Source organism: Rhinopithecus roxellana, chromosome 5 (genome assembly GCF_007565055.1).
Source record: "Rhinopithecus roxellana isolate Shanxi Qingling chromosome 5, ASM756505v1, whole genome shotgun sequence".
Lineage (NCBI taxonomy): Eukaryota > Metazoa > Chordata > Mammalia > Primates > Cercopithecidae > Rhinopithecus > Rhinopithecus roxellana.
The window spans coordinates 14,757,618-14,772,720 of NC_044553.1; the positions used below are offsets into that span (position 1 = coordinate 14,757,618).

The 15,103-nt window shown below is 38.8% G+C and overlaps 1 protein-coding gene across 2 annotated transcripts in view; it reads left to right on the plus strand.

Moving 5' to 3' along the window:
- ARID4A (AT-rich interaction domain 4A) overlaps positions 1-5,995 on the plus strand; it is a 74,121-nt gene extending 68,126 nt beyond the window's left edge. For both annotated transcript variants that reach the window (XM_010357691.2, XM_010357692.2), the window contains exon 24: positions 4,150-5,995. In XM_010357691.2, the coding sequence (XP_010355993.1) occupies positions 4,150-4,253 (104 nt within the window). In that variant the 3' untranslated portion in view covers positions 4,254-5,995. The remainder of the gene's footprint in view (positions 1-4,149) is intronic.
- Positions 5,996-15,103: the final 9,108 nt, after the last annotated feature.

The window sequence follows — 15,103 nt, forward strand, 5'->3', positions numbered from 1 at the left end:
AATAACAGTAAAGGAAATTAAGAGCCCTAAACTCAAAAGGACAAGAGAATGACCACAGCAGACAAGAAATGTCAACAGTATATCTTTTGGAAGCTGCATAACTGATGGACTACTATAACTGTCCTAGCAGATGAGATACTGCTGAAACTAAGCTTGCTTGTCCTCATAGTGAGACAAAACAACAAGAAGGAAGACAATTCATACCATGTAACCCCAGAAAAGCCCTCAGAAGGGATATGGGACAATGCTGAGAAATGGGATTGGTTGAAAATGGAAGGAGAAATTGGATCTCCTCTTCCCATCAGTGAAGCAAGTCTACCTCACCCCCAACTCAAGCAGAAAATAGATTAACTTAACAGAGAATGAGGAAATTAGTAGGCTTGTAGACTTGGGGGCACCAGCCACAGCTGAGGGTAATGATTAAGTGCTAAGCCAAAATAGTGGATGGAGTGAAAGTTTGCATACTGAATAGTTAGATTGCTGTGCCTCTTCGTTAGAAGAGGCCTAGTCCTCTTGGCTTCCTGAAAGCTGGTAGCTAAGCTTATGCTTATTCCTGGGAGGAGATTGGAAGATTCTTCTAAAGAAAATGACCAGCCCAAGAAAAATTACCTAATATTTGGATGTTCCTGAAACAAAAATCAAGATCCTTGACAATCACTGCATGTGCACTGTCCATATTTAAAAGCCCTGATGTTCATACACAGCTTTCAGTCAGCTTTTTAATGTTAAATATGGAAGCCACATGACCAGACATTTGAGGAAAACCCCTACATAAAGGCAGAAGCCAAAGTAAAAAAAAGGAACTGGAAAAAAACAGATAATATACCATATTTAAAAAAAAAAAAGCACTACTATCCTTAATAGTTAATCCAAGTTGAGTATCCTTTATTTGAAATGCTTGGGTCTAGAAGTGTTTGGGTTTTTTATTTTTTCAGATTTTGGGATATTTGTACATAATGAAATATCTTGGTGATGGGACCCAGGTCTAAACACAAAATTCATTTATGTTTCATAGACACTTTATACACATAACCTGAAGGTAATTTTATATAATACTTTAAATAATTTTGTGCATGAAACAAAGTTTGTGGTAAGTGCTTATGTGTGGAATTTGAGCATCACATGGATGCTCAAAAGTTTCAGATTTTGGATTTTTGGATTAGGGATGTTCGATTTGCATCCAGAGGTAAAGGGAAAGATACTGCTACCTTGAAACAAAAGCATAGTAACTATTTTAAAAACTGGGAGAACAAGAAGGATATCTTTAAAATATGATAGCAGGAATTTAGAAAAATTAATAAGGCAGTGAAGCTGAAGAAATTCCACTAGAGGGTCAAAAAGACAGTAGGAGAGAAGAAACAACAGAAATATGGAAACTGGTGAGGAGCTCCAACTTCTGAACCATAGGATTTCAAGAAGGAGAGTTGAATAAACAAGAGGAAGTTGTCATCAGAGAAATAGTTTTAAAATTCTAGAACTGAAGGATGTGAGTTAGAAAATTGAAAGGATTCACTGTGCCCTCTATAAATAATGGGAGTGAAAATCACCAAAGCATATGAAATTTCAGAATCCTGTAGATAAAGAGTAGATTCTAGGCCTGGCACAGTGGCTCATGCCTGTAATCCCAGCATTTTGGGAGGCGGAGGCAGGTAGATCACTGGAGGCCGGGAGTTTAAGACCAACCTGGCCAACATGACAAAACCCCATCTCTACTAAAACTGCAAAAGTCAGCCGGGCGTGGCTGCAGATGCCTGTAATCCCAGCCACTCAGGAGGCTGAAGCTTGAGAATCACTTGAACCCGGAAGCAGAGGCTGCTGTGAGCGCTGAGATCGCGCCAGTGCACTCCAGCCTGGGTGACAGAGTGAGACTCTGTCTCAAAAAAAACAAAAAGTAGATTAGAAAAATTTACCATATAAAGATACATATATAAAAAGAAATGGATCTTAGAACAGCATCAAGAGTCTTACATCTGATTTCTCAATGGTAGTACTAGACACTAGAAGCCAAGCTAAGAAGACATGGGATCTGGCAAACAAGGAATCCTATGTAGGAAAATAGAGAAGGAATATCTGAAGGTGATGGTGAATGGAAGCTGTAGGATGACCACTGCATAGCAGACTTAGAAAGCAACTATTCCAGGAGTAGGATGGAACAGGAGGTGAAAGCTCCAGAAGGGATGTCTCTTAAAAAACAAATAAAAGGTAAATTACCTGATAGAGTTGATCATGTTGAGAGAAGTTTTCTGCCTCTAGTAGAGATTTAGAGGATGACTTTGTGGTAGAGTGACCTGTCATGTGTGGTCTTGACCATTGTGCTCCAAGTCTAGCAGTTTTTAATTCCTACAAATAGGAACAGGGTGGAGCAAATGGAAAGAGATCAGACTTCTCATGTTCATCCTTTTCTTTTAAAAGCTGTAAATACCAAGATGTCTTTACAGAACTTTTGAATATCAAAAGAAGAAAAGAACAAATTAGCAAATTAAAATTTCTTCAGAGAACCCACCACTGCTCTGGGGTCAGTTTCCTAAAGGTGACATACATTTCAGACAATTAAAATTTTTTTTTTTTTTTTTGAGACGGAGTTTTGCTCTTGTTGCCCAGGCTGGAGTGCAATGGCACGATCTTGGCTCACTGCAACCTCCGCCTCCCGGGTTCAAGCCATTCTCCTCCCGAGTAGCTGGGATTACAGGTGCCTGCTACCATGCCTGGCTAATTTTTGTATTTTTAGTAGAGACGGGGTTTCACCATGTTGACCAGGCTGGTCTCCAACTCCTGACCCCTAGTAATCCACCCACCTCGACCTTCCAAAGTGTTGGGATTACAGGCGTGAGCCACAACGCCCGGCCAAAAAGTTTTTTTATTACCATCTTTTTTTGGGGGGCAGGGGAACAGTCTGTCACCCAGACTGGAGTGCAGTGGCGTGATCACGGCTTGCTGCAGCCTCACACTCCTGGGCTCAAGCGACTCTACCACCTCAGCCTCCCAAGTTGCTGGTATCACAGATGCCTGGGACCACTGTTGCCTGCCACCACACCCAGCTAACTTTTTAGTTTTTTTTGTAGAGACACATTCTCACTATGTGGTTCAGGCTGGTCTCGAACCCCTGTTCTAAAGCAATCTTCTTGCTTTGGCCTCCCAAAGTACTGAGATTATAGGCATGAGCCAACATGCCCAGCTTATTATAGTCTTTTCCCCATTTTTATTTGCTTAGGTTTTCATAATGAGTTATTAAACTGAAATTTGAGTGATTTCTGGCATATATATAAGAATATGTTGCCTGGGCATGGGGCTCACGCTTATAATTCCAGCATTTAGGAGGCTGGGGCAGGAGGATGGCTTGAGCCCAGGAATTGGAGACCAGCCTGGGCAACATAGCAAAATCCCATCTCTACAAAAAATTAAAAATTTAGCTGGGTGCAGTGGCATGCACCCATAGTCTCAGCTACTTGGAAGGCTGATGTGGGAGTGTCGCTTGAGCCCTAGAGGTTGTAATGATACTTGAATAAACAAAAATTAAAACTTCAAATAAAATAGGAACAATCAGGGAAAGATTGGCAGAAGACAAGAGTTTTGCAAGGAAAGAGAAGATAAAAGCAAAGAACTTAAAAAGTGGCAAAACACCTAATGCTCAAAGTACTGATCCCTAATCTGTGTTATGTCCTCCTGGAGAAAATTACATTAAAACCATTTGAGGACTTTTTGCTTATCACACATTACTTCGTCCTGATCTCCATGATTCTGATACCTGTCAGAGGAAATCCTGAGTTAATTCTTTTATGGTCCTATGACCCACAGATAAAGCAGAAATTCCCTATGGTTCTATGTTTATCTCAGGTTGACCTTGTTTGTGATTGAGCTGAGTTCCTTCGGGGGATCTCCCAACTAGAGGTTTAAGAGTTTTTGTCTCTTTAATCTTTATATTTTATGATGTCTTTTTAAGTGTTGAGTAGTACCTAACTGACCAAAGACTAACTCCACTTAATTGAGCCAAACAAAATTTTTGCTGACAATTTGTTACTCCTTCATGTGACATATAAGAGGCCTGTGATTAAGGTGAATAATGTTAAGAATTTTATTTCTAATTTGCTGTTAGCTAGGTATCTTTGTGTAACAGTTTTTGGATCTAACATAGTTGTTTTGATTCCACAGTGTCTCATGCGGGAGCCTCCATGTCATCTGCTTCATCAGACACTGGAATGAGTCCCTCATCATCATCTCCCCCACAAAATGTACTTGCTGTAGAATGCAGGTGATAAACATTTTCTCTACCTTCCCAGCAGTTTGCTGCCATGGACATAAATCCCCAGACCCTGAATTACAACCACAGAAAGCACTCAACTGGTTTGACATTGCTAAGTATATCCTATATACTTTTCCAGGCTGGATTGTATCTATTCCCCTCTCTCTTTTTTTTTCTTGTTGCAAAAAATAAGCTGATTGATAAGTGAAGGTTAAGCAGCCTGCCATATTTGTCATAATTTTTCCTCTTTACTTTTTCTTTCGTTTGTTGTGATATAGAACAAAGGGCACTTAGCAAATTTGAATTTGTATAATAAAGTTTTCAGGTGTTATAGAAATCATAGACAAGCAAGTGCACATGATAAACATCAAAATATTACCCAGCTGAATAGTTACTGCTGCACTTTCACTAAGATGTATTTGAACACTTGGTGAGTAGGGGGTTTATGTTGTGTTTTTTTCATTATTTTTTTTTTTATTTTTGTGGAAGCACTTGCTATTTAGAACTGCCAAAGTATATGTTCAGCAGTGTGCCCAGGATTAAAGGTGTAAATGGGACAAAATAAATTGTGAAAGGAAGTGTAGTTGACTGAAAACTACAGTTGTAATAAGTCTTCCACTTTTTATAGGATTTTTGAGCACACAATTATGCAAATATTTTAATGTTTATTAATGTTTACAGTGGAATTGTGAATAAGTTTTCAGTGGACTATCTTATCCCTTGACAAAAATATTTTGTCTTTTTTCTATGTAATTTCAGAGTTTTTATTTTGTTACAAAAAGACAAAAATGAAATATATAACAACAATGAAGTTATTTAACAAGATTTCTAAAGCTGAAAATTTTGTGTAAAATAAGGTATTATCTTGCAACTTGTTAAATATATTTATTCAGACATTGGATGTTGTATTTTTATGTATTTTTTAAAATATTAATAAAATTGAAAAAAAGAAAATTCTAGGTTAATTCACTCTTTGGATGACAATAGCTCTCAGCTGTCCTTTTTACAGGAGGTTGCATCCTGCAGCCTTGCCTGTGTTAAAGGGAGTCTGTCTCAGTCCATCAAACAGTATAGAACTATAAATGGGCATCTGGATCATTAAAGTATGTCCTTGTTTAGAAACTTTGGCAGTCCTAGTATTTAAACTGTTTTGAGGATCAAATTTTTGGTTGCCCTTAAGATACTTTGTCACAGTTTTTATGTTTGCTATACTGCCGAATGAATTTATATCTCCCAAAGTTGAGATGCAACAACTAAGTAAAGCAACTATGTATGCTTTGTCTGTGAATTGTTCCACAGACTGATACATTTTGTAAATAATTCTTCCAAAATCATGTATTTAAAGCAGTTTTGCATATACATTATGTAAAAAGGTGATTTTTTAAAAGCAATTTTTAAATTCATGTTTGTACATTGAAAGGGGTTTTTTTTTAAAACCTCCTTTTCTGTGTTTAATATGCTGTAGAATAATAACCTAGATGCTCTAGACTGTATATCAGGATCTGATTTACAAGAAAAAGTCAGAGCTAAACACTAGTGATGGCATAGCATTACTGAAATCATTGTTTCTTAATTTCATTTTACCACATTGTGAACTTGTGATTCAGATTCCATTTTCTCAGAGAATTAAAAACAAAAAAAGTACTCTTGTAAAATGCACTTTTCTGTCTTTTCTTTGCAAAGCAGAAGTATTTCAATGTAAAATAAAAATGGAGCTCAGTGGGCAGTATTAATAAAGGCCATGTTTTAAACATAGGCTTTATACTTTTAGTTTTATTTTAAGTGATTGCTTTTTTCCTAAGTGCTAATAACTTACAGTTGGAAAATCAGATGTCACAAAACCAAGCATTTTAGTATATTCTTCAGCCTTTATAATAAAATATTTCTACTAATTATAAAAATGAAAAAAAAAAGTGTCATTTAAATCCAGTTGGACCTAGGAGGCAACTTTAGATTTATACATTAAATATTTTAATGATTTCCTTCTGTAGCAATTCAATAAATGTGAGATAAGTTATCAGCTTGAGTACTGTCCCTTCTAATTGATACAAATTTGGTCATGAAGCATTGGGATGTTGCTACAGAGAACAAAACTGTGTATTCATTGAATAGATACACACTGTTAAAATCCTTTTATCTGGAGGCTGGAAAGGATTATGAAATTAAGTGAATATTGACTAAGTATGACATTTCAAATATTGAGCATATTTTGAGTTTAGGTAAACTTTGAATAGATACCTCTTACATGTGACTTAAGAAGGTAAAAATATAGGCCGGGTGCAGTGGCTCACACCTGTAATCCCAGCACCTTGGGAGGCCGAGGCAGGTGGATCACAAGCTCAAGAGATTTAGACCATCCTGATCAACATGGTGAAACCCCGACTCTGCCAAAAATACAAAAATTAGCTGGGCGTGGTGGCGTGCGCTTGTAGTCCCAGCTACCCAGGAGGCTGAGGCAGGAGAATCACTTGAACCCGGGAGATGAAGGTTGCAGTGAGCCCAGATCGTGCCACCGCACTCCAACCTGATGACAAAGCAAGGTTTTGTCTAAAAAAAAAAAAAAAGTAAAAATATAAAGACACTCTAATATAATGGAAGTTGCCATCTATAAAATCGTTATTTAAAAGATGATGGAGCTTTCTGTTTTAATATTGCATCGCATGCTTTTATTTATTTCAGTTTTTGAAACAGGGTCTTGCTCTGTCACCTGGGTTGGAGTGCAGTGGTGTGAACATGGCTCACTTCAGCCTTGACCTCCTGGGCTGAAGCGATCCTCCCACCTCAGCCTCCTAAGTAGCTGGGACTGCAGGCATGCACTACGACACCTGGCTAATTTTTAAATGTTTTGTAGAGACAGGGTCTTGCTATGTTGCCCAGGCTGGTCTTGAACTCCTGGGCTCAAGCGATCCTTCTGCCTCGGCCTCCCAAAGTGCAAGGATTATAGGCATGAGTCATTGTGCCCACCTGGCCATTGTGTGCTTTTATTGTTTGTTATTTTGTGTTAAATTTCTAGTTTTCTTCTCTTTCAGTAAGAAAGATGGTTGCACTTAGCATATTAAAGGACTACTACATACTATGCCTTCTGTGAAATTGCTTTAAGTTATGAAAATCTATGTGGATTGCCCAGTTAATTTGCTTATATACCTTTCTTTTCTTATAAGCCCTGTAATTTTTTTTTTTTTTTTTTTTTGAGACAGTCTTGCTCTGTTGCCCAGGCTGGAGTGAGTGGTGCGATCTCCGCTCACTACAAGCTCCGCCTCCTGGGTTCATGCCATTTTCCTGCCTCAGCCTCCCAAGTAGCTGGGACTACAGGCACCTACCACCATGCCCAGCTAATTTTTTGTATTTTTAGTAGAGACGGGGTTTCACCGTGTTAGCCAGGATGTTCTCAATCTCCTGACCTCGTGATCCGCTCGCCTCAGCCTCCCAAAGTGCTGGGATTACAGGCGTGAGCCACGGCGCCCGGCCTTAAGCCCTGTAATTTAACATAGCTATCAAGATTGTGAAAGCATTCAAAGCTTTATTCAACCATGTATAAAACCTATTAACAGAATTCATTCATTGATGATTTATTGAGTATCTTCCATGTGCTAGGCATAAGCTTAAGGCCCAGGAGCCACAACGGTGAACAAGACAGAATAAAGTCCTTCTCTTCATGGAATGTATAATCATGGTATAATGATAGATGTAAACAGTTAACTCATGTAATTATTATTTTTTTATTACAGTCTCTGCTTATCCAAACTCATGTAATTGTAAGTGCAGGTATAATAAGCATATGAAGTTATGGTGTGCCGTGAGAGAATGATACAGAGCCCACTAGTTTGAAGGCAGGGGTGGTATGGAAAGGCTTTGCAGAGAAAGCAACAGTATAACTGAACTCCAGTGAAGATTATGAATTGGCTGGGGAAGTAGAAGGAAAGCTATGGAGAGTATAGTGTTCCAAGAACATGGGGGAGGAGAGATTGGTAGAAATGGTCCAGGTAATGAGCTAAGGCAAGAGTAGACCTGATGCAGGATCCGAGTCAAGTAGGACTGAGAGTGGTAGGGGAACAGGAGCAAAAGGGACAGGTGGTCAAGGTTTGAGCAGTTCCCTACCACTCTCAGCCCTACTTATCCGGAGCTGTCTCAAGAGCCACTTTTCCATGAAGCTTTTGCTGACTTCTCACTACCACCAGAATAGTGCCCTCTTCAATCTGTGTTATTTTACTTGACAGTTTACCTGATGTTTACTTGTGCATGTGTGTTTCTACCCTACTAGATGATTGAGTTCTTAAAGCCAGACGTTTGTTTGTTTTTTAGTAGAGACAGGGTTTCACCACGTTGGCCAGGCTGGTTTCAAACTCTTGACCTCAAATGATCCACCGGCCTTGGCCACCCAAAGTGCGGGGATTACAGGTGTGAGCCACCATGCCCTGCCTAAAGCCAGACATTTAAAAGAGATCTTTAGGGTAATTTTTTTGTTTGTTTGAGACAGGGTCTTACGTTTGACTACTGTCATCCAGCCTGGAGTGCAGGGGTGTGATCATGGCTCACTGCAGCCTCTATTTTCCTGGCTCAGGTGATTCTCCCACCTCAGCCTCCCAAGTAGCTGGAACTACAGGCGTTCACCACTTTGCCTGGTTAATTTTTTTATATTTTTAGTAGAGACGGGGTTTCGCCATGTTCCCCAGGCTAGTCTTCGAATTCCTGGGCTCAAGCGGTCCACCTGCCTCAGCCTTTCAAAGTGCTGGGATTATAGGGGTGAGCCATTGTGCCAGCCAACGTTCTTTTCACAAAGTAATTTTTAAAAATCATTTCAAAAGTGTTAAAGTAGATTTGTTTAACAGTCTGATCTGAAAATATTCCTAAATTGATGAGCTTTTTTTTCCTTCTCTCCTTGTTCTTCCTTTTCCCATTACTTTCATGTGGTTGCACACGGATTTTTATCACATTAAAGGAAGAGTACAATAAGTGATGACATCCATCATTAGTGAAGGCTGGTTGACTCTTAGAATGGAGTTCGCCCTAATGAGGAATTTGTAACAAATACATGCTTAAGAGTAGAAATTTTTTTAGTTCTTTAAATTTTATTACAAAATCAAATGTTTTCCATGTTGACAAGCACAAAAAACTTCTTTTATTCATATAGCTCCATTATGTATCTCTTTAAACAGAACAAGGGCAGTGCTTATAATTTTGGTGTTTGTACTTAACATAATTATGAAGCTATCTTCATTTTGTAATCTGTGTCATGCAGAATTCATGTTGAAAAGTTCTTCTGTAAAAAGCTTAAGGAACTTCCACATAGATACAATAAATGATTACTCTGTACAAGTAATTGGATTTCTTCTCGAGGCTAAATTACATTAAGCAAGACAATCTGATTCAAGAATCCCATCATTTTAGGGTTGCCAGAGTGAGTAAATAAAAATACAGGATACCCAGTTAAATGTGAATTTCAGAAAACAGATACTTTCCTCACATAAAGATATCCCATGTAAAAATGGTTATTTATTAAAACACACTTAGGCTGTGCGTGGTGGCTCATGCCTGTAATCCCAACACTTTGGGAGGCTGAGGTGGATCACCTGAGGTCAGTAGTTCAAGACCAGCCTGGCCAACATGGCAAAACCTCATCTCTACAAAAAATACAAAAATTAGTGGAATGTGGTGGTGCATGCCTGTATTCCCAGTTACTTGGGAGGCTAAGGCAGGAGAATCACGTGAACCTGGGATGCGGAGATTGCAGTGAGCCAAGATAGTGCTACTGCATTCCAGCCTGGGCAATAGAGCAAGACTCCATCTCCAAAAAACAAAAGGCCGGGCGCAGTAGCTCACGCCAGTAATCCCAGCACTTTGGGAGGCCGAGGTGGGCAGATCACAAGGTCAGGAGATTGAGACCATCCTGGCCAACATGGTGAAACCCCGTCTCTACTAAAAATACAAAAAGTAGTTGGGTATGGTGGCACGTGTCTGTAATCCCAGCTACTTGAGAGGCTGAGGCAGGAGAATCGCTTGAACTAGGAGGTTGCAGTGAGCTGAGATCATGCCACTGCACTCCAGCCTGGCAAGAGAACAAGACTCCATCTCAAAAACAAACACAAAAACCTCAGACTTAACTAGGTATCCTGTATTTTATTTGTAAACCCTATACTAAGTTGCCCTTCTGCTATAACACAAAACATATATTTATTATCCTTAAAGAACTTTTTTGGTCCCAGTTGGAGGGTAACAAATTGCTCAGGTTTTCTCTTGGTTTCCAGGAATGAATGTGCATGGGCAGCCCATCACTGATTTTTTTTTCTCCAATAAGTTTTTGGGGGATAGGTGGTGGCTGGTTACATGAATAAGTTCTTTGGTGGTGATTTCTGAGATTTCGGTGCACTCATCACCTGAGCAGTGTACACTGTACCCATCGTATAGTCTTTTTTCCTTCATCCCCCTCCCACCCCTTCCCCCAAGTCCCCAAAGTCCAATGTATCATTCTTACGCCTTTGTATCCTCATAGCTTAGTTCTCACTTATGAGTGAGAACATACAATGTTTGGTTTTCCATTCCTGAATTACTTCACTTAGAATAAGTCTCCAGGACTGCTGCGGTGGTGTACGCCTGTAATCCCAGCACTTTAGGAGGCCGAGGCAGGTGGATCACCTGAGGTCAGGAGTTCGAGACCAGCCTGGCCAACATGGTGAAACCCTGTCTATACTAAAATAAAAATTAGCCAGGTTTGGCGATGCCTACCTGTAATCCCAGCTACCTGGGAGGCCCAGGTGAGACAATCACTTGAACCTGGGAGGCGGAGGTTCCAACGAGCCAAGATCACACCACCACACTCAAACATGGGCAACAGAGCAAGACTGTGTCTCCAAAAAGGAAAAAAAAAAAAAAAAAAAAGAATGGTCTCCAATTCCGCCCAGGTTGCTGCGAATGCCATTATTTCATTCATTTTTATGGCTGAGTAGTATTCCATAGTATGTATGTACTACAGTTTCTTTATCCACTAGTTGACTGATAGACATCTGGGCTGGTTCCATATTTTTGCAATTGTGCATTGTGCTGCTATAAACATGTGTGTGCAAGTATCTTTCATATAATGACTTCTTTTCCTCTGAGTAGATACCCAGTACTAGGATTACTGGATCAAATGGTAGTTCTACTTTTAGTTCTTTAAGGAATCTCCACACTGTTTTCCATAGTGGTTGTACTAGTTTACATTCCTATCAGCTGTGTAAAAGTGTTCCCTGTTCACCACATCCTTGCCAACATCTATTATTTTTTTTAATTTTTTGATTATGACCATTCTTGCAGGAGTGAGGTGGTATCATATTGTGTTTTGATTTGCATTTCCCTGAAAATCAATTCTAGGTTACCAACTTTTAGGTATTTCATTGAACCATCCATTCTTCAGCATTTTGTAGAATAATACTACCAAGTCAAAAAGTATGCAAACTTCTAATGGTATTTTCTGAAACTTTTTGAGTACTGATGGGAGTATAAATTTAGAGTACCTTTGTGGGGGATATTCTGGCAGTATTTACTGAGATTAAGAATGCACATATATCTGATCCAGTAATTCCACCTCCAGGAATTTATCCTATAGGTATTCTCACCCATGTGTATAATAATATATGTTCAAGGCTATTAGTGGCAGGACTGTTTGTCATAAAAATTAGAATTAACCAAAATGGCATCTCTACGGGGATACCTAAATAAATTGTGGCACACTGATAAAATAGATTGCTATGTATCTGAAAAAAGAATGAGAAAGCATACCGTATCTGTAGAAAGATAACTGATAACACTGGTTGCCTTTGGGAAGGGGAAACTGTAACTGGGGAACAGAGGTGGGAGAATTTTCATTGTAGTCATTTGTGTCCTTTATGTTTTGAACCAAAAGAAGGTATTATCCACTCAAAAATAGATTTGAAACTTCTTAAATGTCACTGAAATGAAAACAATAATTAAAAACACAATTTTAGAATCTAAACCTTTCACTTTACATAAACTGACACAGCGGTAAAGTGATTTGTCCATGTACAAATAGTTAAGTTATAAATGACTGTATTTATAAATTCCAATAAGAAGAATCCCAGATCCCAAAGGTTCTCTTTGCCCATACCAAGGGTTGAGGATGATGTGGAGGAACTAGAACTCTCATAGCCTGCTGGTGAGACTGCAAAATTGTACAACTACTTTGGAAAATGTTGTTTTGTTTTCCTTTTGATTGAATTCAGGGAAGAGTTAACGCTTTGGAAAATTTTTGACAATTTCTTAAAAAGTTAAACATGTGACCCAGTCATTCCACTTCTAGGTACTTACCCAAGAAATGAAAGCATATGTCTACATATAGCAGCTTTATAAATCACGGCAAAAATTTGAAACAACCCAAATTTCCATCAACAAGTGAATGGATAAGTAAATTGTTGCATAGCCATACAATGGAATACAACTCACCAACAAAAGGAACAAATTGATAACATAAGCAGCAAAATAGATGAATCTCAAAATACTTATGCTGAGTGAAGTAAGTCAGACAAAAAGTATACACTCTTGATTCCATGTATACAAAAACAGAAAATACAAACTAATGTATAGTAAAAAAATAAATCAGTTGGTTCCCTGGGAACTTGGAGTGGGGTATGTGGAGGAGGTGGAATGGAAGGGAAAGATTACAGAGAGGCCTGAGGAAACCTTGGGGGTGATTCATGTGGTTTCATAGGTGAATACATACAGGAAAATTAATAAATGTACTTCTATAAAGAAATACCTGAAGGTAGGGGACAAAAAAGTATATACTTCTAAATGTGTGCAGTTTGAACATTAAAGGAAAAAAACCTTCCAAAATACAAACAGCATAGGAGACATGCAAACCCAAGGCCACTGTGGTTGGCTGGTACTGAGAATATAGAACTCAAGTTTAATCAAGTTGGTGATTTTTTAGCCTGGTGAATACAATGAGAGATTTCTACTTTTCTCCACCTAGGTATGTCATGGCTCTTCCTTCATTCGACTAGAAATCTTAAAATCTTCCCTTTAACGTCGGTCAGGAAGTAGATAGGCCCAGTATATTACTTTTCAGTGTTAAATATAAATGGAAATCCTACTTTTAACAATTGACCTAAGTCAATTTATGTACCCCTTCTCCTTTAATATCTGAGCATTTCTCACGTAACTTTTTGAAACACCAATGCTATTAAGTTGAAATTTTTACTGTAATGATTGAGGTAGTCATCACTCTTGGGTATGACCTTCATTTGTTATTAAACTCTTTCATATACCTTTAATATCCCAAGATTACTGTGTTATAGTTTTATTATGCTTTCTCTGATCCACTGTGTCTCCAGCCTCCCCATCTGTTTTCTTCTTAAGGTTCCCTCCCTCCCTCATTGCCCGTAGCAAGTTTCATCTCCTTTTAGTCTTCTCTTGGGGCACTTCCTCAAACCTTTCATTTCACTTGGCCTCTGAAGGTTCTACTGAGCTCTATCTTACTAGTAATAAAGACATAAATAAGAGATAAGGAAATTGCTGATTTCAAAACCGATTGGTCTTATGTCTAAAAACTAATTGCTGTTGTCTAAGACAGTCCTAATAAAAGGACTTTACATGGAGAAATCGGTGGTTCCTTTTTTTTTCATTCACTGGCTCCTTCAATGAATACTGATAGAGTGCTTTCTATATACATACACTGCTCTGGCATAGTAGCATTTTAGCACAATGGACTCAATGTAGCAGTAATAATAGACTTCAAAAATAAACCATAGTTCTTTGAGGAGATCAATAAAATTGATAAACCTGTATCCAGGCTGATCAGGAAATAAAGAGGAAGACATAAACTACCAGTATCAGGAATGAGGGTCGTGATCACTACATACTGTACCTATAGCTATTATAAAGATAGGGCGGCCAGGCGTGATGGCTCATGCCTGTAATCCCACCACTTTGGGAGGCTGAGGCAGGCGGATCACCTGAGGTGAGCAGAGTTTGAGACCAGCCTGGCAAACCTGGCAAAACCCCATCTCTACTAAAATTACAAAAACTAGCTGTGCATGGTGGCATGTGCCTGTAGTCCCACCTACTTGGGAGGCTGAGGCACAAGAATCACTTGAACCCAAGAGGTGGAGGTTGCAATAAGCTGAGATTGCCCCACTGCACTCCAGCCTGGGCAACAGAGTGAGACTGTCTTAAAAAAAAAAAAAAAAAAAAAAGGAATATCATGTCATGAACATCTTTATGCCAATATATTTGCCAACTTAGCTGAAATAGAAAAATTCCTTGAAAGACACAAATTACCAAAGCTCACTGGAGAAGTTGATAACCTGAATAGCTCTATATCTATAAAGAAATGGAATTGATGTTAATAAAAACTTCCCACAAAATAACTCCAGATCCAGCTGGCTTCAGTAGTGAAGCCTACCAAACACTTAATGAAGGCATAATGTGATTCAAACTGAAGAAGATTGCTTCTAAGTCACTCTACAAGATCAGCATTACTATGACACTAAAACCAGACAAAGGCATTTCAAGAGAAGAAAACTAAAGACCAATATCTTTCACGAAAATACATGCAAACATTTTAAACAAAATTTCAGTAAATAAAAGTCAACAACATATTAAAAGGATAATACAACATGGGCCAAGTGGGATTTATTCCAGGAATACAGGATTGGTTTAATATTTTTTAAAAATCAGTGAGGCATAGTGGTTCATGCCTGGCATTCCAGCATTCTGGGAGGCTGAGGCAGGAGGATCACTTGAGCCCAGGAGTTCAGGGCCAGCCTGGGCAGCATAATGAGAATGAGTCTCTACAAAAAATGTTTTTAATTAGCCAGGTGTGGTGGTGCATGTCTGTAGTCCCAGCTACCTGGGAGCCTGAGGTAGGAG